Raw genomic sequence first — 24,299 nt, 5'->3', positions numbered from 1 at the left:
TTGACTTCTTCACAGGTTCTTACATAAATCAAATGAGGTAATGGAAGGGAAAATACCTTGAAAGGGATAAAGCGTAACGTTGAGTTATGGGCCTTTTCCAAATCTTTGTTTTTTTTTTTGGAAGCCTGTTGCCTCTTGAAACAACAAGTGTCAAATGAGTTTTCCTGTAGAGGTTCTCATACCACATGATGTCAGTGATGAGCTCTAATGGCTCTTTACGGCTGTCCTTGTCCACCAGGGGCCTCCTGCCTGTCTCTCCAGCTTATGTTCTTGCTCCTGCCCACTCAGACCTCACCTCCAACCAAGCTGGACCTTGTATTGTCCCTGAGCACCCACTTCCCTCTTCCATCTTGATGTCTGCATGCCTCCTCTTTTCTGCCATGAATGCTGCCTAATTCCCCAACTCTTCCTCTGAAAATTCCTCTAACCTTTTAATGTCAACTGTCATTTGAAGTGTGTATTAATTATCACTGTGTAACAAATTTGCCGCAAGCTAAGTGGCTCAATAGAACATGTTTACTATCTCACATTTTCCTGTCTCACCGACTTATCCCACTGTAGGTCAGTGGAAGATAGGAAGAAATATGTACCTGGTTTCTGCCTCTGGCTCCTGATGGGCTTCCCTGGTGACTCAGCTGGTAAAGAATCCACCTGCAATGAGGGAGACTGGGTTCGATCCCTGGGGTTGGGAAGATCCCCTGGAGAAGGGAACAGCTACCTACTCCATTATTCGGGCCTGGAGAATTCCATGGACTGTATAGTCCAGAGGGTTGCAAAGAGTCGGACATGACTGAGTGACTTTCACTTCTGGTTCCTGACACAGAACTCCTAAAGACCTTGGAATTTCCTGAGTGATAGGGGTGCTTGTTCTCATATTTGGTCTTTGACCCTGGTTCCTTGATACAGAGTTCCTAAAACCCTTGTAATTTGCCGAGTAATGGTGGTAATAGGAGCATCTTAACAGAGCTCCTACATCTCTTGGAATTTCCCAAGTGGTAGGAGCATTTACTGTTCTATGCGGCAAGTCTTGATGGACTCCTGGATAGCTTCAGGATGGGGTTGTTCATGAAATGATTCTAACCATTTCACACATGTTTAGAAGCTTGACATTTTCAGCCCTACTGCCTCCTTCAGGGAGCAGAGAACAACTGAAGGTTGAATTAATAATTGCTGATGCCTACGTGGTGAAGCCTCCATAAAAAAGTCCTGAACTGTGGGGTTTGGAGCTTATGGCTTGGTGAATACATCCATGTCCTGGAAGGGTGGTGCACAGCTCAACTCCATGGGGACAGACGCTCCTGTGCTTGGGGTCCTTCTGGGCCTCTGGTATCCCTGTCTGGCTATATCCTTTATACTAAGTAAGTCAGTGTAAGTTAAGTGCTGCCCTGGGTTCTGTGATGACTCATCGGTCATAATGATGACAGATTATCAGACCTAAGGGTGGGGCCATGGGAACCCCTCCATTTGTGGCCAACTCAAAGTGTAGGGTATCTGGAGACCCACAGCTTGCGTTTGGTGTCTGAAGTGGGCAGGGGCAGTTTTGTGGGGCTGAGCCCTTTGTGAAGCCTGTGTTAATCCCAGATAGTTAGTGTCAGGACTGAATTAAATTGTAGGACGAGCAGGCAGTGTCCACAGAGAACTAGAGACTTGCTTGGTGTGGAAACCCATACAGTTGGTATCCTCACTGTTGTGAGTAGAGGAAACAAGCTTCCCCTTTGGTTAGGAATCCGGGCTTGGCCCAGCGCAGTCCTCTGCTTCAGAGTTTCTCACAACGTTGCAGTCAAGGTGTTGGTCATCTGATGGCTCTACTGGGGAAGGGTCTTCTTCCAAGTTTATGTGGTTGTTGGCTGGCCTCAGTTCCTGGTGGGCTTTTGGACTGAGCACCTGTTTCCTTGCTGGCTGCTGGCATGGGTCTCTCTGAATGGCAGCGGGCTTCATCAGATCCAGCAAGGGACAGAGTCTGTTATTAACTGGAACTTACAGGCTCTTGGAACCTAATCATGAAAGTGACACCCAGTTGTCTTGGCCATGTTCTGTTGCATAGAAGCAAGTCATCATCTGCCTACTCTCAGAGGGAGGAGGGAGTTATGTCATGGTGTGAAGAACAGAAGGTGTGAGAGTCATTGGGGGCCCTCTTTAGAGTCCACTCACCACAAGAGGCTTTCCCCATGAGCCTGTACTTAACTTCTTCCAACTAAATGTGTGATCTTTCCTTTCTGTGACTTCTTTTTTTCTGTGTGTGACTCTTCTTTACAGTTACTTTTATGTTTTTTTCAGTTCACTTTCCATGACTGATATTATTGGGGTTGAATATCTTCTTTGTTTCCCTCATATAACTGTTTTTGCTCACCTTTCATCTACTTTTAACCTCCAGAACAAAGTCTTGTACTCAGCAAATGTTCTGCAACAGATTTTTCTTTCCTCCTTTGAAACTGAAGAAGGACCAAACTAGTTGTTCTCCTGTCTAACACCTGAATCCTTTTTTTCCAAGCAGCCACACAGGATCCATTATAAAACCTTCAGATTTGCTAATTAGGCATCAGAAGCAGTGACTCATCCATATCTATATAACCTGGCAGCAGTGATCTGCCTGATTTGCATTTAGAGCTATTCTCGTTACCTTATTAAGGAGAAGCAATTTTCCATTAAAGAAGCTTCAAACATTAGCTACTTTTAAGTGGTGCATTGTTCCATTTGCTGGGGGCTTGATGGGTCTCAGGAATGATGTAACCTCTAAGAATTTTTTTCTTCTTTAAACTGTTTTCTTTTGCCTGGTAATGATTATTTTGGAGCCCTGCCATTTTTAGGTATTTAATAATAACAACTGAATTGATAAAGGGGGCTGGTTCTTTAGAAGCAGCATTTTAATTCTTCCCTTTTGCCCAAGCAGTGAGCTGCATCTTATTATCCCTGTTTGAAATGTTCAAGAGGATAAAATGTCACATGTGCTTTAAGGGACTTAGAACATGAGATACACACACACACACACACACACACGTTTGCTATATGTGGGATCTGGGCTCAAAACACAGCAAAACTCATTTTCTTTAGTTTCCTATGCTTTGAGGCCAGTCTCTACCCTCTACAATAGCACAGCACCTTTTTCAATTTTTGAAGTTTTGATGGATAGCTAATCTTTAGAAGGCAGGTAAAGAAACATTAGTCAGACACTATTATTTCAGGTACTGAAAAGTAACAGGTCAAGCTTGGTCCCTTTAAGAAAAACTCAGATGGAAGTCAGCTTAAACTTGGAGGAGTCATTCATCTGTGGGGAAAGATGCAGAATTAGTAAGTCAAAGCCAGCTATAGATGGGAGCACATAAGTATGTGTGCCTACATTTTGGGTCTTTGGGGAGCCATGAAGCTCAAAACCAATTAAAGCTTTAGTAGAGAAAAATTTAAAAGTGGTTTCTCCTAAGGCAAGGGAAAGATTTGGAGCAGAGCGTGCTCAAAGAAAAGCGATGTTGATGATGTAATTAATATAGTTAACAGCTGGAAATGGGAATCAGTGCAAAGCCCCATTTGAGAAGACCCTGTGAAAGACTCAGGTTTGGGCCCCCAAAGTCGCTGTATCCAGGGCACAGCTTCAACTCAGGAACCTGCGCGTATCTCCATGGTCAGCCTGGTGAGAAGGGTGACCGAGTCCTGCCACAGTGAGTCCCCCCGTTCTTCATCTCTCATCAGCCTATTCATTAGAAAAAGGAAGGGAACTGGTTGGTGACGGGATTTTGTTTTTTTCCTTTTAATGCTGGAGTGTTAGCATTCTTTTCATCCATTTATTCCTCCCTCATTCCCACTCTGTACACGTCTGTCTGCTTTCAGGCAGTGTTATCATCTGATTGACAATCCCAACCTCTGCCCCAAGATGTAGAACTGGATCTCCAGATTGAGTGGAGGACATAGTCACACTTACATTCCCATAGTCACCCAAACTCAGGATGGGCCCAGGAGTTGATCAACTTCTCCTAGTACCTTATTCAGGCACATCTCTCTAAAATCATGTTTTCTTTTTCATTCTCCCTCCCACTATTGTTGTTCAGTCACCCAGTCGTGTCCAACTCTTTGCGACCCCATGGACTGCAGCAACTAGCACTTCCATTAATGCTGTTCAAATCTTGAAGGTCCTGAGGCATCATGGGAAAAGGGTGAGATTTAGGATTGAATCCTGCCCTTGTCATTTCCTAGCTGGTTTCCACAGGCAAGTGTGTTATTTAATTTTCTTGATCCTCAATTCCTAAACTATCTTTTAGAGCCTTATCTCTAAAATTGGCATGCTAAACGTGCCTACCTCATTGGATTATTGGAGAATATTATGTGGTAGGGCATATAAGTCACCTAACAGTGCCAGACATGTGCCATAGGTGCTCAATAGCTAGTTACTATCACTGTTTTGAATTCATGGAGCACGGCGCCTGGCATGTTCAGGGGGGCTGTTTGAGGATGCCATTCGTTTGTAATCCTCCCCTGGGGTTGTGGAACCTAGCTCTGAATGTATTAGGTATCCTCCGCCTCCCCTAGCACTTTTCAGCAGATGAATTGGCTTCTGTGTTTCAAAAAACAAGAGCTGTCGCCCACCTACTTCCCCTGTGGAACCCCCTCAACTTTCCACTGCCAGACAGAACAACTGGCTTGTGTCTAGGCTCATCCCCCACCTCATTTATTTTGATGCAGTGAAGGCAGCCTGTCTCTGTCCTGCTGCCTGAGGTTAGTCCTTCCCTCTGGGTTCTGGATCCTATCCCTTCCTGCCCAGGGTCCCCTCCCTTTCTTCATGGTGCCCTCTTCAACCACACCTTCCTTACTGATTCTTTCCTATCAGCAATTAACTGTGTTCAAGCTTCTCTTATCTTAAAAGCATAAAAGGAACCGTGTTGTGATTTCCTTCTCCCCCACAGCTTCCACCCTGTGCCGCGCCCACTTTCACAGCCAGCCTTCCGGAGCCTGGTGCACACACACCCTTGACCCCCCAGTTCCCACGCCCTGTGTTCTGCTTCACTTCATTTCCTCCTGTGACCTTGTCACCACGTGTACCCTGCCGACCATACTTTCCTTATTGAGAGGCTTGCTTTCTTTGGCTTCTCTGACTTCACGTTTGCCTGATGGTTCTCTTACCTTTTCTGATCATGCCTTACTTTACTTTGCAGACTCTTCTACTTGTGCCTTCTTAATGCTGTTCCTGCTGTTATTCATAGGACCGCTCTGCTCCGGACTCTCTTCCCTTCTGATTCTGAACCATTTCCAGGGGAACAGGTCTATTTGTTCATCTGTGCTATGTACACGTGTAATATGCTCTTTTCTCTCTCCCGCCCAGACCTCTCTCTTAAGCATCAGATCTCATAGCCAGCACCTCAAACTCACCAAGTCCGACTGCACTTACGTCCCTGCCTGGTTGCCTGAAAACTCTTCCTCTAGTGGGTCAGTGCATAATCGTTTAGAGCAGTGGTTCCTCACTTTAGTGGGCATCAGGGTCTCCTTGGAGGTGTGTTCAGTGGCTCAGCCGCATCCCTGAGGGTCTGAGTCAGTAGGTCTGGGGTGGGGGTCTGAGAATTTGTCTTTCTAAGAGTTCTCAGGTAATGCCGATGTTCCTGGTTGGGGAACTATACTTTGAGAACATCTATTACAAGGAAATGAGGCAATCTTTTCCCATACCTTGTTGTTGTTGTTTAGTTACTGACTCTTTTGCGACTCTTTTGCGACACCATGGACTGTAGCCCGCCAGGGTTCTCTGTCCATGGGATTTCCCAGGCAAGAATACTAGAGTGGGTTGCCATTTCCTCCTCCAGGGGATCTTCCCGACCCAGGGATTGCATCTCTTGCACTGGCAGGTGGATTCTTTACCACTGATCCATAAGGAATCCCATTCCCATTCCTTACTCTACCCCATGTAATCTCCCCAGCCTCTAGTTCCCCACTAGCATCTGAATAATCTGGTAAGTTTTGCCTTTTAAATACCTCTCTATTTGGAATCCTCCATTCCCTTTGCGACTAGTCTGATTTATTGAAGTCACCTGCTACCTGGCCTTTCTGCCTCCAGTTTCACGTCTAAATCTGTTCCCCATACAGCCACTGGTGTGAGCTGATTAAACCATGTTATGTTAGTCCTCTGTATGCTTCCTTCCCTAGCTCTCCGTTGCCTTTGGGATAAATCCAAACTTCGTGACAGTGACCTAGCCAACGCCTACCGACGTAGCACCATCTCTTCTCCTTCCTTCCTTTGCACAGAATGCACCTAGTATACAGAAAAGTGCGGGCAGTTTAAATACGTGTTATATAGCAGTTACTCAGTGCTTGCTGTGCTCGAGCTGCTGTAGCACATTTATATGCGTTAATTCCATTTACTCTTCCCACTAACTCTATAAGATGGGTTACATTTTACAGATGAGGAAGTGTGACCCATTTTATAATGTTGCCATTGTCCTGCATACCAGTCCCTGTCCAGTCAGCTGTGTTCCGGGTAACAGGGTTGGATTTACTCAGAACTGACTACCAAGAGCTAATGATAATAACTGTGACAACAGCAACATTAATAGTAATGTCTAGCAATTTTTGTTAAGTACTTTCTGCCAGGACACTACATGAAAACATAACTCACGTGTACTGTTCCTGATTTCCAAAGGACGAAGCTGAGAGAGGCAGTAACTTGTTCAAAGTTACAAGTTCAAGATCACAGGACCTAGTTGGATTTTAGGTCTTGGGACTCCAAAGCTCATGCTTTTAACCAATCTTGTTATTTCTGTGAGTGGAAGCAATGAAGTTATTTAGAGAGCTGTTTATCACTTGGCACCTTCTAAAATTGAAAATCCACAGATATCTTTCAGTGAATTATACAATTTTTGGCAACCATCCTATCTCCTCATTGAAACCCACCCACGTTCACCTGTCTTTCTTCTAGATCTTGTCTTGCTGTGGTGAGAAGACTTTAGATTTGGAGTCATACTAGGTTCTGACACCACTTCTACTAACCATCTCCTTGAATGAACCCTGGGATAAGTTATTTTACCTCTGTGAACTGCTGATTGCTCTTAAAAACAGAATAGTAATGCTTCCCTCATGGGGTTGCTGAGAAAATCAGTGTGAGACTACCTGGCTCTTCTTTCCATCTCTTGTGCTTCTGCTTAATGTAGCGTTGGGCACTATCACAGTACCTTCCTTGCTGTGTTTCCTGCACAGGTTACCACTCTCCCTCTCCTGTTCTCCCTCCTGTCACTGCTTACTAGGCTCTACACTGCCACCTGAAAAATATTTCTAAGATACAAACCCTAGTGACTTTCTGTTGATAGTAATGGTTGACTGTTACTCAGTCATGCACCCTCCTACTGAAACAACAAAAAATATTTGGATAAAATACAAAACCAAGACCAAACCAAACCCAACTTTCTTCTTAAAGCATTAGAGAACTCATAGGCATTACCATGTTAAAATTATAATGGAGAACCCATGCAAGAGTGCAGATTTGCCAGTGGTTGTAGGGGACAGAAATAAAGCCCAGATTTCTCCTAAGAAACTGGGACCCCAAAGGACTACACTATCAGGCTGAGGGTAGACCTGAAACCTACAGCTCTCTTGTGGAATTGCAGCCTAGGTTCAAGCTGACTGGATCAACCAAGGAATTGAGTCTTGAATTGGTTTATGGGTTGGTTGTGCCTCAGGGTATCTGGCAAAATCTAGTGGAAACTCTTTCAAAAGGAAGGTTTCTTCAGCCTAGGCCTCAAATTATTCAGTAACCAACACATAAATATAACCAGGTACCCAAGGAAACCATATTCAAGGGCAAGAATCATCAACAACCACAGACAACAGAAACAGCCCTTCATAGATGTCATCAGTTATTGGAATCATTGCCATCTATAAAAGCTACTGTTTAAGAAAATAAAAGATAAGCTTGAATATATCTGCAAAGAATAGGAAACTGAAATGTGACATAGCAAATTTAAAAAGGGGCCAGATAAAACTTCTAGAAGTAAACATAACAGTAATGAAATTTAAAACTCAGTGGATGACGAAAAGTATGTTAATTAAAAGTTTAAAGAGAAGAACTCAATGGATGAATCCATGGATGAAGATTGAATAAAGCTGAAGAGAAAAATTAACAAACTGGAAGACAGTAAGAAAAAGTTATCCAGAGTAAAGCATGGAGAAAACAAATAGGAAATGCAGAGGGAGAGGGTTAGAGACATAGAGAATAGAGTGAGGTCTAAATAAGAGACGTGGAAAGGGGATGAGAGAGAAAATGAGCCAAGGAGAAATTTAAAGGTAATGATGGAGATTTCCCATAACAACTGAGATACCAAACTTCAGATTTATGACCAATGATTATATGTAGAATTAAAAAAAATTCAAACTTAGATACATCAAGATGAAGCTACAGAAAACCAAAGGGAAAATCTCAAAAACAGCTAGAGAAAAAGACAGATTATCTTCAAAGGAGCAATAGGCTGACCCTTGACTCCTCATCAAATATAGTTCTGAATACGTTATTCTCAAATCTTTCGATGTCTTTCCGTCTCTACAGGTAAAATACTTGCTGTTTAGTGTGAGGCCTTTTGTAGTCTGGTCCCTGAAACATGTTTAGACATAGAGAACTTTTGTTCTTCTCATTTTGGTCTTGATTGTGTGCCTTTACACTTGGTTTTCTCCCTTTCTGGAATGCTCTGCATGTGCATACATCTAGCCAGCTCCTACTTAGCCCTCCCATTTCAGCTCAGGGATTCACCATCAAACTCCCGAGCCCCCTTCTTACTGTAGTCACCAACTCCGTGTACTTTCAGTAGTGTTTACATTTTGCTTCCCCTTGTGGCTCAGCTGGTAAAGAATCTGCCTACAATGTGGGAGACCTGGGTTCAATCCCTGGGTTGGGAAGATCCCCTGGAGAAGGGAAAAGCTACCCACTCCAGTATTCTGGCCTGGAGAATTCCACGGACTGTATAAGTCCATGGGGTTGCAAAGAGTTGGACACTGAGTGACTTTCACTTTCATGTTCCCACACATGAGCTTTCTGAGGGCAGAGCCAGGGTCATTTGTAGTGCCTGACACCCCACAGGTACCCAGGACCTTCACTGAGTTGATGCTTCAGGGAATGTTTCATACTCAAGGGCATACCATACTTGCCTTGAATATGGTATGCCCTTGAGCATTTCAGGGAGTCCCATGGCCACTTAAGCAATGTCTTTTTAAAAAAAAAAACAAAAAAAACGGAACTGTGGGGTTTGATTTTTTAATTTAATTTATTTCATTTTATTTTTGATTGTGCTGAGTCTTTGTTGCTGCACGTGGTCTTTCTCTAGTTGTGGCAACCAGTGGCTACTCTTTGTTGAGGCGCACAGGCTTCTCACTGCGCTGGCGAGTTCTCTTGCTGCAGAGCGCAGACTCTAGGGCACTTGGGCTTCAGTCGTTGCAGCCTGTAAGCTCAGTAACTGTGGCTCTTGGGCTCTAGAGCGTGAGCTCAGTAGTTATGGTGCACAGGCTTAGTTGTTCCGTGGCATGTGAAATCTTCCCAGACCTGGGATTGAACGCATTCGCCTGCGCTGGCAGGCAGATTCTTACCCACTGTACCACCAGGGAAGTCCTTAAGCAACATCTTGACGTAGGTTTTCATGGCACTTCCCCTGATGCTCTGATTCTTGCTTATGTGGAGAATAGGCTGCCACAGTACCAGGATCTGCCTGTCATCATCGCCTGCTCTGCCCCTTCATTACCCGCATTTCCTTGATGAATCTGAAATAACAATATCCGCTCTACCTATTGTGTGAAGTTATGTTGTGGCTCAGATGAGGTGATGTAGGTGAACACACTGTGAACATTCTCTGGCACCAGGCGATTTCAATAGCTTTACTTCAAGAGTGAGAGACTTGCTCAGGCTGGCAAACTTGCAGCACAGAAAATGAGGATAACATGAATGTTACCTGGCCTCGTGAGGACCTGTGTTGTCATTCCTACATTTCACTGGGGCCTGTAAAATAAGTTCTCCTCATTGGCTCATTTTGAGAAATCTGAGGGGAATTGTTTTCATGTACCAATTTATATGACAGTTTTCATTGAATTCCTGGTGGAAATGGTAAATTTCTGTGACCATTCAGAGATGGAAAAGCTTAGATTTGTCAGAGTTTGTCACTCTTTTCATTGGAAAGGTTAAAATACCCTTTTTGCCCACATCCTTGCTTTTTTCTTCACATTGCTTTCACTTAGCATCACAGTCTAATCATCTGAAAATCCGATGAATTTGTCAAGTATTCAGAATCATCAGCCTTGTCAATCCATTGTTTATGTACGAGAAGGCCAAATCAGAATCATTTTTAAGTAAGTGGCAATGCCAGCTCCAACAGACCGTGATGTTTTACTTTTTGAATGTTTAAAATAGAAATTTCAGATAATCAACATAAAGAGATTAGAATTTCACTGGATTTTTCCTCTTAGAGTGTTTCTTGGAGACCATCGTGAGCAGTTGCTGTACTTGTAGTGTGTCTAGTTTTTAGAAAGTTCTCTTTTTTAGATGAAGAATATTGGTAGTCGTTAGTTTCTAGACATTTTTTACTAGAAGGGACCACAGAATGCATGGGGCCAGCTCTGCCTTCGGTATGGCACAACTGAAGACTGTGAGCCACACAACCTTTTCCTTTGTTGAGGACTGCCAGCAACTCTGCCCTATTCTAGTAATTCATCAAGGAGTTTTATTGTTCTGTCAAAGCATTCTTCCTGATATTCAATCAAAAGGTCATTTAACGTAAGCCCCTTTTCTTGTACTAAGTCATTCATAGTGATGCAAACACACTTAGCAACATCCTTCTCAGAAATTGCTCTCAAATTTTGCCTCCGTTCACTCCCACTGCCACTATCTTAATTTAGATTCTGATTGTGTCTTGCCTAGCCTGTAAACCCAGCTTTCAAATATCTCTTTAACTGTTGTTTCTCTGCTTCAGAATACCACCCAGTTCAGAGCTGTAAAATGTATGTGCCCCTGGCCTTTATAATGCTTGGTAGGATAGTATCTAAGCTTATCAGTTTCACTGTACGGACCTATGTGTTCAGTTCAGTTCAGTTGCTCAGTTGTGTTTGACTCTTTGCGACCCCATGGACTGCAGCATGCCAGGTTTCCCTGTCCATCATCAAGTCCCGGAGCTTGCTCAAACTCATGTCCATGTGTGTTAGGAAGTATGTTCTGCTGAGAGTGGCATTAAATCCTAAAATATCACTGACTTAAATAAGAAAGTTTATTTCTAGCTCACAGGAAAGAACAGAGGTAGAGGCCAAGTCCTGTAGGATAGCTCCGTAGTCTTCAACTGTGCTGTGCTTCTCTGCACAGTAGGATGCACCCTTGTCCTATAGCCTCTAGGACCAAGATGAGTGCCTGAGGTCCAGCTCTCACATCCAATTCCAGCCAGCAAGGAGGAGGAAAGGAGAAAAGGCTGTGCCTTTAAATCACAACTTTAATCTTCATCTTCCTTTACCACGTCAGGCTCTTTCACAGCTCTGGGCCACTGTACCAGGGCTGGCCTTTACCTGGAATGCCCTTCAGCTTTCTTTGTCCAAAACATCTGTATATCCTTGAAGTCCCAACTCACTTCCTCAGTGAATTATTCTTTCTTCCATAACAGTGACAGTACATTACTCCATACTTGAGCATGAGTCAGTGGTTGAGCTTCATGAACTTGCCAGCTGAAGTGACTTGGGTTTGAATTTCTTCTCTGCGGCTTAGGCTGTAAAGTATAAATATGGTTCGGTTCAGTTTAGTTGCTCAGCCATGTCTGACTCTTTGCGACCCCATGGACTGCAGCATGCCAGGCCTCCCTGTCCATCACCAACTCCCGGAGTTTACCCAAACTCATGTCCATTGAGTTGGTGATGCCATCTAACCATCTCATCCTCTGTCACCCCCTTCTCCTCATGCCCTTGTTCTTTCCCAGCATCAGGGTCTTTTCAAATGAGTCAGCTCTTTGCTGGTGGCCAAAGTATTGGAGTTTCAACTTCAACATCAGTCCTTCCAATGAACACCCAGGACTGATCTCCTTTAGGATGAACTGGTTGGATCTCTTGCAGTCCAAGGGACTCTCAAGAGTCTTCTCCAGCACCACAGTTCAAAAGCATCAGTTTTTTGGTGCTTAGCTTTCTTTATAGTCCAACTCTCACATCCATACATGACTAGCCTTGACTAGGTGGACCTTTGTTGACAAAGTAATGTCTCTGCTTTTTAATATGCCATTTAGGTTGGTCATAACTTTCCTCCCAAGGAGTAAGCATCTTTTAATTTCATGGGTGCAATCACCGTCTGCAGTGATTTTGGAGCCTCCCAAAATAAAGTCTGCCACTGTTTCCCCATCTATTTGCCCTGAAACGATGGGACCAGATGCCATGATCTTAGTTTTCTGAATGTTGAGCTTTAAGCCAACTTTTTCACTCTCCTCTTTCACTTTCATCAAGAGGCTCTTTAGTTCTTTACTTTCTGCCATAAGGGTGGTGTCATCTGCATATCTGAGGTTATTGATGTTCTTGGCATATAAATTATACTTTGAGCCAGAGTCCAGATCTCTTTTCTTGAGTTCCAGAACTTCATGTTGAACTGTTTACTCAGTATCATCACTTGATGTTCTCACTGGTGGCTTCTCAGATGGAGCCTCCTCCGAAATACTGATTCAACTCCTCACTTTTGCCGTCTCCTCTAGTCTTCCCTGTGCCAGTAATGCCCCAATCAACCTAGCTGCAGATATCAGAAAGCTGAAGTGATCCTTCCTTTCTTATATGTAATAATCCTCACACTCTCATATTTAATTACCACCAAAGTCTATTAGTTCAGCCCCAAAATATGTCTTAAATGGATCCTTTTAGTTCCATCTCCAGTGCCAGCCTTGTAGCACTATCCTCTCATGTCTGAACTGTGGCAGTAGCTCTTCACTGGCCTCCCTACATCCACCGTCTTAGGTTGGCCCAGTCTCAAGTCAGGCAGTCACTTTCTTGAACAAAATCCTTAGCCAGCTTTCTATTGTATGCAGGTTTAAACCTAGGATCCTTAACTTCTGCAGGGCCCCATCTGACTTGACTCCTGTGTACCTCTCATTTCCATTTCTTGCCACGCCTTTTCTTGCTCATATGCTCCAGCCTATTGGTCTTTCCATTCCTTGACCGTGCCTAGGGCTTCACACCTCCGCCCCTTCCCAAGTACCATTCCCCACCCAGGGTCTTTTGTCCCCTTCCTCACTCCTACACACCATCCTCATGTCTCATCTCAAATGTCACTTGCACACAGGGCCTTTATGTGACTTCTTAATCTAAATCATGTGTTCTCTGTTCTTCCTCCTTGTGAGTGTTCTTTCATTCTTAGCATTTATCACAGTTTATAACTTCATATTTATCAAGTGTGTATTTATTGAATATCATTCCAATGTTAAACTGTATGTTCCCTAAGAGCTGGGATCATCTTTCTTTTATTCACACTGATACCTCAATGCCCAATGCTCAATAAATACACATGGAATAAGTGAATAAACTAATGGTCTTGTGATTAAACAATGCAACAGTTTCTCTCATTAAATTGGCAGCTCTGCTGTTTGATATGCCAAGATGTAGGTTGGTGACTCACTTTTCTAACCTGGCAGTATGTTTTTTCATATTTATTGAACATATTTTTGGTGCTCACCTGTAAGGCTACAGGCTTCAGTTTAACCTATAATATTAGAATGCATCTTTGTCTGAACAAGCTTATTTCTTCCAGGATATCCATATGCAGCATGCAAGGCTTCCCTGTCCTTCACTACTCCTGGAGCTTGCTCAGACTCATGTCTGCTTAGTCAGTGATGCCATCCAACTGTCTTATCCTCTGTTGCCCCCTTCTCCTCCTGTCCTCAGTCTTTCCTAGCATCAGGGTCTTTTCTAGTGAATCAGCTCTTTGCATCAGGTGGCCAAAGTATTGGAGTTTCAGCTTCAACATCAGTCCTTCCAATGAATATTCAGGGTTGATATCCTTTAGGATTGACTGGTTTGATCTCTTTGCTGTCCCAGGGACTCTCAAGAGTCTTCTCCAGCAATCCTTATGAACATAGACCCTGAAAAGGTCATCTCTGAAAATCATGATTGGCCACTTCCTCTTTTTTTTGAATGCAACCTGGCATAACCATTAGAACAGAAAAGTTGCTTATGGTTGGAATGGAATCTGAAGCAATAGTCATTTTAAGACGGAGCCATCAGTGACCATCACAGAAAGCTGCCTGCCCAGGATTTTGGGCTATCTTGGAAACTCCCTCTCTTTTCTTGATTGCCAGGTCTTGATATCAGACATCTAGGTAGAGTATACTCGTTCATGGTAATTCCAGCCTCTTAATCTTTCCTGAATTTACCTTGTTCTGCAGAACACATTGACAAGATATGTTACGGAATAGGTCTACAATTTGTGTAGGTTTTTTTTTTTTCTCCCTAACAGTGTCAATCTTCCCTGGTAGCTCAATCAGTAAAGAATCTGCCTGCAGTGCAGGAGACCTGGGTTCAATCCCTGAGTTGGGATCCCCTGGAGAAGGAAATGGTAACCCACTCTAGTATTCTTGCCTGGAAAATCCCATGGACAGAGGAGCCTGGTGGGCTATAGTCCATGAGGTTGCAGAGTTGAATACGACTTAGCAACTAAACCACCAAGAGTATGAAAGAGGTTGTTCTGGAAGCATCTGATGCATTTGGAATCCTGAACTTGGTCTAAAATAAAAGATGAACTTCGATGATGTCCCTCTTTTACTGATAAACATGGTGATTGACAATGGGAAAGTTTTCATTTGTTTTTCTTTTCAGAAAACAGTAAGAATTCTGCTTTCAGTGGGCACTGGGTAGATAGATTTTAGCATAGATGGAAAAGCATACAATTGATGGTTCTTAAGCCCCAGTAGGTCAGATCATGTCAGTGTTTCCAGAGTACGCCCAGAGTAAAGCTGGCTTTCAGCTGAGCCTTTGCTAAGAGGCCAGTCCTGAAAAGGATTTATTTATTTATTTTGGCCATGATAATGTCTAAAAGATGATAAATACAAGTCTCTCTTAGCTAGCTGGAGTGGGTCCCACGTGAATTGGTTGTGACCCCTAACATCTAGAAACTCCAGGATAGTTGGATAAGAATATTTTGTGGGGGAAATCTAATGTAACACATGAAAATATAAAATATTAAATGTTCAGAAGTGTGTAATTTTCTGTTTTTTTTTTTCATGAGTGGTTTTAATACTTCTGGTCCAGAGCCTAACTCTCTCTTTACTGGAGAGATGTGGTTTCAGTATTTTGGGTGAATGTGCATTTTATAAGTTTTTTAAGAAAGGAAATTAAACATTAAAAGACTTTAAGTACTTTACTCTTTATATAATGTCACTAAGAAAAGCCAGGAAAATCAGGGTTGGCTTTTTTATTTGTTTATTTAATAAATATAATCTATTTTCCACCATTTTGTTTGTTATGGCTGGTACCAAAGTACTTTTAAAAGTTAACATTTATTTTGATTTTGTTTTATTTCAGCAGATGTGCATATAAGTTAACATGTCTCTCTTCTTCCTTGTGGGTAGGGACAGTGTATAGCATTTGGTTTTTTTGGCATCTTGACACAGGCGATTTAGTTTAATTCAACATATCTCCACTTATATGATACCTAACTTATGAATAACATTAAACAGATAAAATGTGGCCTGCTGAGTGTGAGCATTAATACAAGTTGGTGACGTAATTGACCTTAGCCAAGTCACCTAACCACTGTGGGCCCGGGTTTCCTTTTCTGTAAAATGATAGTTTGGGGTAAATGGTATCCAAGAATGCCTGCGGCTCTGAGTTTAAAAGCCCCATGAGTCTGTGTGCCTCACAGCTCTGCATCTACCTGATGTCTCCTCTTCTGTTCTCTTGTTTTAAATTAGGCAAAGAGGATGCTGGTGCCCCAGTGATAAAAGATGAGAACACCTTCACGTCACAGGACTCCAGAGCGTTACCAGAGAAGTCACAGCAGAGATCAGCAAAGGTCTTTGCCTGTTTCTTTCGCTTGTCTGGCTGGTAGCTGCTTCCTCTTGCAGGCCTCGCATACAATTCAGTTAGGACTGTAGTTACTCAGTTCATCAGAAAAGTCAATGGAAGCAGGGAATCATAAAAAGTGAATCTTTTAAATATATATATGTATATTTATATATATTTTTGGTATATATATATATATATATATATGTAAACTTTAAACATATACCTATATATTCACTTGCCTGTCTTTGGCCGAAGGGCCAAGGCCCTTTCTTGGCGTATGGAGGTGTTTATTGAGGTTCTGTGTTATCTTTCTGCATAAACTGCACTTGTAATATGACATCGATAATTTCTGGTTTGGTTTATTTAAAGTGAAGTGAGAATTTAGGCACTGGTGAAGCAATATGAGTGTGGACTCCTAGATTTTTACAGTTTTTGGCTCTAATTGCTTTTATTATTGTCATGACTATATCTAATTCAAAAGTAGTTTTTAATGAAGTATTTTTTAGTTCCTCCAAAGCATTTAATTTAGTTATCATAGTAACAAAACCAATTTTTTTTTTGCATAATTCAACTTTATTTTTTAATGATATATGCTGGTGACATACTCAGATATGGGATCAGATCCAGCTGATCCTCGCTATGAGGGTAGCTCCGGGTGTAAGGGGTGGTACCAAGGAAGTGTGTGAGAGCACATGGTCTCCTCTCTGTCGGCACGTATACCCGACAGTGCAGTGTTGATGCTCAGTCTAGCAAGTTGGTTAGGAGAGTGTCTCCTGCATACCGACATGGGGAATTTCTAAATTATATTACATATATATTATTGCCCCTCCCCCACCCAGCCAAGTGCCTATTCCGTTACTAGATCTTTATTTTAAGAAGCATTTTGAATACTAACCATATACTAGGCAACATGATAGGTATGAAAGATTTAATGAACAGAAAGACCATGGGCTGGGTCTGGCTTACAAACTTGTGCCTTTAAAAAAAAAAGAAGTGCTTTAGTTTTTTCATTTTTTGGCCACACCATACAGCTTGTAGGATCTTAGTTCCCCAACCTGGGATTGAACCTGGGTCCTCGGCAATGTAGTGGTAGTGGAGTCCTAACCACTGGACCGCCAGGGAATTCACACAAATTTGTTTTTTGTTTGACCTATGCAATATTTAAATATTTTGACTTAGTAGGTTTCATTAAAAAAAAAAAAATGGAGTGGTTCGAGTTAAAAAAAAAATCAGGCTTCTGGCTTCTCTCGACAAAATAAAACATCTGGGAACACTGGGCTACATTCTTAAATGACTGACTTTGGTCAGAACTGAGTAGAGGCAACCTCTGTAGATGGAATTTGTGTTCTGCAATTTGCTGCTGCCCCCCAATGGTGCTCTCTCTCTTTTTTTTTTCCTTGTATAGTTTCTTAGTTTGATCTAAAATTACCAGGCAAACAGCACTCATATGCAAAACTGACACTGTGGTAAAGTCATTTAGTCACAGAGCATCACTGAGAAGTACTTCAGTAGGACTTAGAAAAACTCTTGGACCCAGCGAGGTGACCGGGTAACGTTCTGCCTTCTCCCAACTGTTGTCTAGTACTCTAGATAAACAACACTGACCATATATGTATCCTCGGTATTTTCAGGTGGTTTACATCTTGGAGAAGAAGCACTCACGTGCAGCGACTGGCTTCCTCAAACTCTTGGCTGATAAGAACAGTGAACTGTTTAGGAAATATGCCCTGTTTTCTCCCTCGGACCACCGGGTGCCTAGAATATACGTGCCTCTCAAGGACTGTCCGCAGGACTTTGTGACCCGGCCCAAAGACTATGCCAACACACTGTTCATCTGCCGCATCATGGACTGGAAGGAGGACAGCAACTTTGCCCTGGGGTAGGTGACCTTTGGCGAGAAAGACTACCGAAATCAGACACAAGTTGGTTTAGGTAACATTTAGGTAAATGTTTTTGTGTGTATTTTAATTATTATTTCTTCACTAAAGCATGGGTCCTAGGCATATTTTGCTCCTAGTTCCTCAGAAATGGCCCTTAGCTACCACCTCAACTGGTCATCTGTAGGTTCCTTGAATTGCCAGACATTCACCCTTTTTGTTTGTTTCTGTTTTTTGGCATAAAATGTAAGTACATTCTAAGCCTCGACTTAACTTCCTGTTATGTTACGAATCCTGTTGGTACTTGTGAATTTGTAAAGAATTCATTGCATCCAATAGTCACCCCCCTCCTTTCAGACACTAGTGTTAAAATATGTGAAAATGGAGGCATATTCATGGGACCTCAATTTCCCAGGCTTAAAAACTAAGAATGTAAGGATATGTTTGAATGAGGTGCTTTTTTGGTATTGATCCTTCAGAGGTTTCCTGGAGGAGGAAGTGGCAACCCACTCCAGTATTCTTGCCTGGAGAAGCCCGTGGATCCAGGAGCCTAGCGGGCTACAGTCCATGGGGTCGCAAGAAGTCGGATATAACTAAGTGACTAACCCTTCAGAGGTTTCACTTAATAGCATTAAACGTTAAATCGCCCTGCCAAAAGCAGGGGAAAGGGTGCCATGTTTTTAGGGAAGCTTTCAGAAACCAGTCTAACTTAAGTATAGATTCTGTAGCCACAGAGCATCGTCACTAGCCACCTCATTGTCATCTGAAGAAGCTGCTGGACCCAGCTGTTTGAGCAAATGCTGCACCTGTTTCCTTCTTACAATTGATGTTCATTTTGAAAAAGAAGCAGTATTAAGTTTTAGCTATATCTGTAGCCCTTTACTATGGGTGGCATCTGGTTTATGCTTCATAGGAAATGAAAATGAAGGCATGGAAGCTAGAAGAGCTTGCTCTGATGATACTCTCAGTCTGATTTGGTGCCTTGCTGTTGGTCAGCTAACTTGTACAGGATGGACCCTCCTGGGAATGTTCTTGGTTATGAGTGTCAACACAATGGATGGCCACCAAGTGCTGCCTGGATGAAGTTTATTCTCTGCTTAGCCTTTTGTGGTTAGTGAAGTAAAGCAGGTCAAATCTGTGTGTCCTAATAATGCAATTTAAAATATACTATCCTGGGACATCCCTGGTGGTTTGGTGGCTAAGACCCCACACTCCCAATGCAGGGGGCCCGGGTTTGCTCCCTGATTAGGGAGCTAGATCCCACATGCTACAGCTAAGAGTTGGCATGCCACAGCTAAAATTTCCGCATACAGCAACTAAGACCTCCTGGTGCAGCCAAATAAATAAATATATTTTAAAAAATATATACTATCCTGGGCCACTTTCTCAGTGATTTGAAGATCACTGCTATTGATATGTTCTCAGAGACACTCAGGAGCACTTGCACTTTCTTTTCTGTTCTCAAGTGATGTGATTGCAATGTCATCATTTTGAAGCCTAACTCATTATCCAAAAGTGACGTCAACCTCTTGAGCCCTAAATAGCCCTTCTCAGCAACTTGCCAGTTTCTCACCATCCACTCAAAAGGCTTGATAATGGCTGTGCCACCTGGCCCTAGTGGTTGTGCCCACCACACTCTGCTTGGCAGTGAAAAGGGAACATTTCACATCAAGGCAGGAAATCCAGCCTTGTCTTTATCTGCCTTTCTGTCATATCCCATTGTATATACTTGATTGGGCTACTTCCTTAGTTTTTGAACTGTAAGGGTGTAGTCAGGGTATAGTCAGGAAATCTTCACAGACTGAGTTTCTTATTGTTCAAATGGCCCTTCAGGTGCCTCTTTTTTTTTTTTTTGATGAAGCCTTACTTCATCAAAAACTGTTTTCTTGTGGGTAGAGTACAACAGTAATCAAAAAAGGAGTTGAGTATTTGAAGCAGCAAGGACATTTGCTGAATCCAGAAAAATAATTTTAAAATAGTAACCATATGTTAATCATCTTTTACATACAAAAAATTGAAGATTCTCCTACTTAGATGGAAAGGTATGCTTTTTCGCTACCTTCTTACTATAAAGACATAAAAAATTGTCTTTCATGGAAGTAAGCCTGTTAAAAAGTCTTTGTGGAAAAGAGAAAATTTATCTTCAGAAGTAAAGTGCGGCAAGTTTCCACGATGAAGTTCTTAGCTGACGTCTGTCTCATGGGGGGTGCGGGCCGCAGCTGTTGCACGTTGGTGGTCGCCTTGCCGTTTTGTTCTGGCTATCAGTTACTGATCTTCAGGAGCTGAGGTCACCATTTCCCAACCAGAACGTGCTGTGCTGTGACTGCCTGGGTTTCCTTTCTCATCCTTACTAGGTTTTGACCAGGAGCGTGGAGGTAGTGCTTGCTACGGGTGTGAATGTGTGTGGTTTGCTTCCATAGAAATCACGCCTCAAAACCAAGTTTAACCAAAGTGCCTTCCTTTTGAATTTGTTCTCTGCCTCAACACTCTACCCTTGAGAATTATTGAACTTCTACCTATACAGTTGCCACAGATCATCCAAGTCCAAAGCCATTTACTTCATCTAAATTAAATTAGATTAATTAAATTCAGTTCACAAGACAGGTGTTAATCGTATGTGTAAGTCACTGCTATTGTGTATTATGTGAGAAATAAAAAGGTAAAATAAGCCCTGGTTTCTTTAAAGAAATTATAGCCTAATGCAGAAGGACTTTACATAAATGTCATAGGATTAATTATTTTCTAGGAAATAGACTTCTACTTGTACTAATTGAAGTGAAAGTGGCGATTGGTATAAGAAATTGGTGGTTTGCCTAAAACCCAGGGCAGTAAGTGTAGCAGGTCTCATGGGGAACTCAGAACTAACAAGGTAGCAAAGGAAACACATCTTCTGTCTCAACCACCCTGACAAGCCCAGCCACCACATGGTATCTTTTCTTTACCCTGTTCTGCACATGAGCTGTATTATTCTGCTGTTTTCCACACAGTAGCCATTTACCTGCTTAGTAGCATACATGGCCCCCAAATGATACTGCCAGTCCTCTGGAGATCACACACTGAAGTCTAGAGCACAGAATTTCTAGAGTAGAAAATCTTTATTGGTCTATTGAGACAGTTATTTGCCCAACAATTTTAAACAGAGGTGGGGGGGGGTCCAAGGTCTCACGATCCACTACCTGATTATCAGGGACCATGGGACTAAGTTCTCTTGTGTGGAATGTGAACAAAGCACGTGGATTGAATGGCCTGTCTTTTTAGCTCTATGTATAGTACAAAGCAGAATGCTATATGTTCTTCCTTAGGAATAAAATACTTTTCTGAAAATGTAGAGAAGATGGATGAAGGCAGAAATCTAGAGTTGTTTCTTGGAGAGTGGAAGCCTCTTTGCCAAAGAATTACTCTGACTGGCAGTCCAGAGTAGGTGGGAAGGGCCATGGCTGGAAGCAAGCCAGACGTCACACTGAGATGAGATGGGAGAACCTGAAGTGAAGGAGCTGTAGAGAGGGAAGCAGAAGGAATGAAAAGAGTCAGGGGAGAGGAAGAAGCAAATTTTCTCAGACATGGTTACCAGCTGGAAATGGGGCATGAAGGAGAAGGACAGAATCTTGAATGAACTCTCAGGCTTCTGATTGGGTGACTGGGTAGATAATGACGATGGCATTTAATCACGATTCATCAAGAGCATCTTCATCTCTTGCTGTTCTTTTCACTTGTGCCTCATTGCTTGACATTTCACTGCTAACTCTGTTCATAGCTCCAAACTTCTGCACACAGCACTTCCTTTCTCAGCAGTGGCTTTCTCCTCTCTGTAGTGTTTAGTGAAATACTCAACTTTTAAACTTAAGTCAATTATCTGCTCAGAGTGTTCCCTGACTGGGTTGTCTGTCATGGGTACTCCCGTCATTTCTAATAATACCACTCTTATAGCTCTGTATTACAGTTACTTGTGTAAGTTACTTTCTTAGCCATGAGCTTCTGTAGGATAAGGATACTCAGTGAATGTTTACTGGCTGGTCAGATAGGTAGATGAAAATGATTTGGTGACCCCAGGATCTTTAGCCATGTTGACTAGCAAGATGTTGTACCATAAATCAAACTAGAAAACACGAGTGGCTTAGAATAGAAGGTGATGAGAACCAAGATTCTGTGGCTTCAAAATCAACACTTGATAACAACACCCAGTCAGTATATAAACTCAAGGGGAGAACCCAAAATTTGGAATTTTTAACAGAAAGGTTAAGTAGAATGTGCACATTAATAGAATATATAATTTCAGTAGCTTTGGAAGGGGCCTTCAGGAGGCCATCAGTCTTGGTGCCTGCATCAGTGTAAGCATTGCTTCTCTGGCATTCTCAGTAGCACCAAAGTGCCAGTTTCGAAAAAAGAAAAGAAAGAAAGTGAAGTTGCTCAGTCGTGTCCGACTCTTGGCGACCTCATGGACTGTAGCCTGTCAGGCTCCTCCATCCATGGGATTTTCCAGGCAAGAATACTGGAGTGGGTTGCCATTTCCTTCTCCAGGGGATCTTCCTGACCCAGGGATTGAACCCGGGTCTCCCACACTGCAGGCAGACTCTTTACCATCTGTGCCACCAGGAAAGCCCATTTAAGGGGAGCCCAAAGAGTATTACAGTACCAGAGACTTATGGTTGTTAAAAAGTTATTTTTTATTTTGTTCTTGGAATAGTCATGAGAGATTTCAGTTAAGCTCTGTTCACCTGTGTGTATGTATATATATCACATACCACACTTTCATGAATCTTAATCTTGTAATGCTATCAAAAGCCTAAAGGTAATCTGTTCTTAAGGAACTCTTACTGGCTTTTAGGCATCACTGCTTTTTGTTATGCATCACAATATACTTAGTACTTTTTATATTTAGTACTAGAACTCTTGTCCAAGATACTTAAAAAGCCACATTTGCTTCCTTGCTGAAATGATTTGTAATTATATAATCAGACTTACAGTTTTAACATCTTCCCAACTCTCATGAAGGAATAACTAGAAAGTTTGGGATGGACATGTACACACTGCTATATTGAAAATGGATAACCAGCGAGGACCTACTGTATAGCACATGGAACTCTGCTTAGGGTTATATGGCAGCCTGGATGGGAGGGGAGTTTGGGGGAGGATGGATACTTGTATATGTGTGTATGGCTGAGTCCCTTCACTGTCACCCAAAACTATCATAACGTTGTTTGTTAATTGGCTATACCCCAATACAAAATAAAAAGTTTAATTAAAAAAAAAAAGAGCTTCCCAACTCTCTTAAATCATTTTTCCCTTTAGAAACTCTTACAGTGGAATTCATGCCTATATTTTCTCAGATCTTTGTGAAATCTGCTCTCCTAAAGTCTAGAGTTTACAGTCCAAGCCTATCCTCCCAGGATGTCATCAGCATGGAGATACCAAGATCACTTTCTCCTAGATTTGTCATAATTTCTTCTTCTGGAATATTTAAAGATAAATCTTGAAGAAAATGGAAAAGTTTTACAGCAGCTACTGTGAAAAACATAATAGTGTTTCTTGGCAACATTGAAGACTGACTAAAGATCAATGGCATGAATTGACCTAGAGCAAACTGACATATTTTAGTTTACTGATACTATAAACTAGCAAAGTTTGGTAGCTTTGAGGGTTGAGAAAGAGGAAAATGAATAGGTCAGTGCATGTGTCGCATGGTTGAAAAATTTGGTGTTGAACATGGGATTGTCCAGGCTTAATGTCATAGTACTGCACATTTGAAGAGAGGGAATGGACAACAGCTTGCATTGGAGAGAGGGACTGGGTGAGGTGAAAGAAGGGGAAGGGGAGTTCTGATTGATGACATGTGTGGTGTGGCGGGAAGTGGTTGATGGGGAAGGGGGTTTGTTCTGGTATCTTCTTCAACTCTTGCCTTTGTACCCATAAGATTTCAGTAATCAGACCATCAGATACATTTGTTGACTGACAGAAGCAAATACTTTTACTCTTCTATTCAGGTTTGATAGATGCCAAATTTCTTATGAGGTAGATACAAATTTAGGAGGTGGACATTACATTACATTAACATGTATTTAGGAAGATGAAACAGTAACTAGGTTGGTAGAAAAGAACCAACAGGATACATTGGTTTGTTTCATGGAAGCACAGCCTATAAGATTATTAAATTGAAAAATAGCTCCATCCAGTCTTTACCCCTGTGCAGAGTATTTCACCTTTTCAAGAGGTTGTTCGTTGTCTGAAGACTCTCCTGAGGAAGAGGCTGTGTTACATAATCCTGAAAACTTGTATTACCAAACTCAGATTTTGTAAGACCTTTTCAAAAGGAGTGACTCTATCTTGGCTGATGGACATGAAGCAAATTAGGCTGAGGAGGGTGCTCTTTCTGTGTGACTGTTGGGCTCCACCTCATCGCTTCTGAGGACCCGCTTTGGAAAAAGCTATGTATGCAACACTGAGAGAGCATCTTGCTCCAAACAGAGCAAAAAT

At 42.2% G+C, this 24,299-nt stretch overlaps 1 protein-coding gene across 4 annotated transcripts in view; it reads left to right on the top strand.

Annotated features, from left to right (window-relative positions):
- The window catches only part of DIS3L2 (DIS3 like 3'-5' exoribonuclease 2), a 364,857-nt gene that overhangs the window by 132,322 nt on the left and 208,236 nt on the right, over positions 1–24,299 (top strand). For all 4 annotated transcript variants that reach the window (XM_061148508.1, XM_061148507.1, XM_061148509.1 and 1 more), the window contains 2 exons: positions 15,858–15,958; positions 17,583–17,830. In XM_061148508.1, the coding sequence (XP_061004491.1) occupies positions 15,858–15,958; positions 17,583–17,830 (349 nt within the window). The remainder of the gene's footprint in view (positions 1–15,857; positions 15,959–17,582; positions 17,831–24,299) is intronic.

Source organism: Dama dama, chromosome 8 (genome assembly GCF_033118175.1).
Source record: "Dama dama isolate Ldn47 chromosome 8, ASM3311817v1, whole genome shotgun sequence".
Taxonomy (NCBI): Eukaryota; Metazoa; Chordata; class Mammalia; order Artiodactyla; family Cervidae; genus Dama; species Dama dama.
The sequence above is the reverse complement of the archived record's forward strand: the minus strand, read 5'-3'. Positions and strand labels throughout refer to the sequence as shown.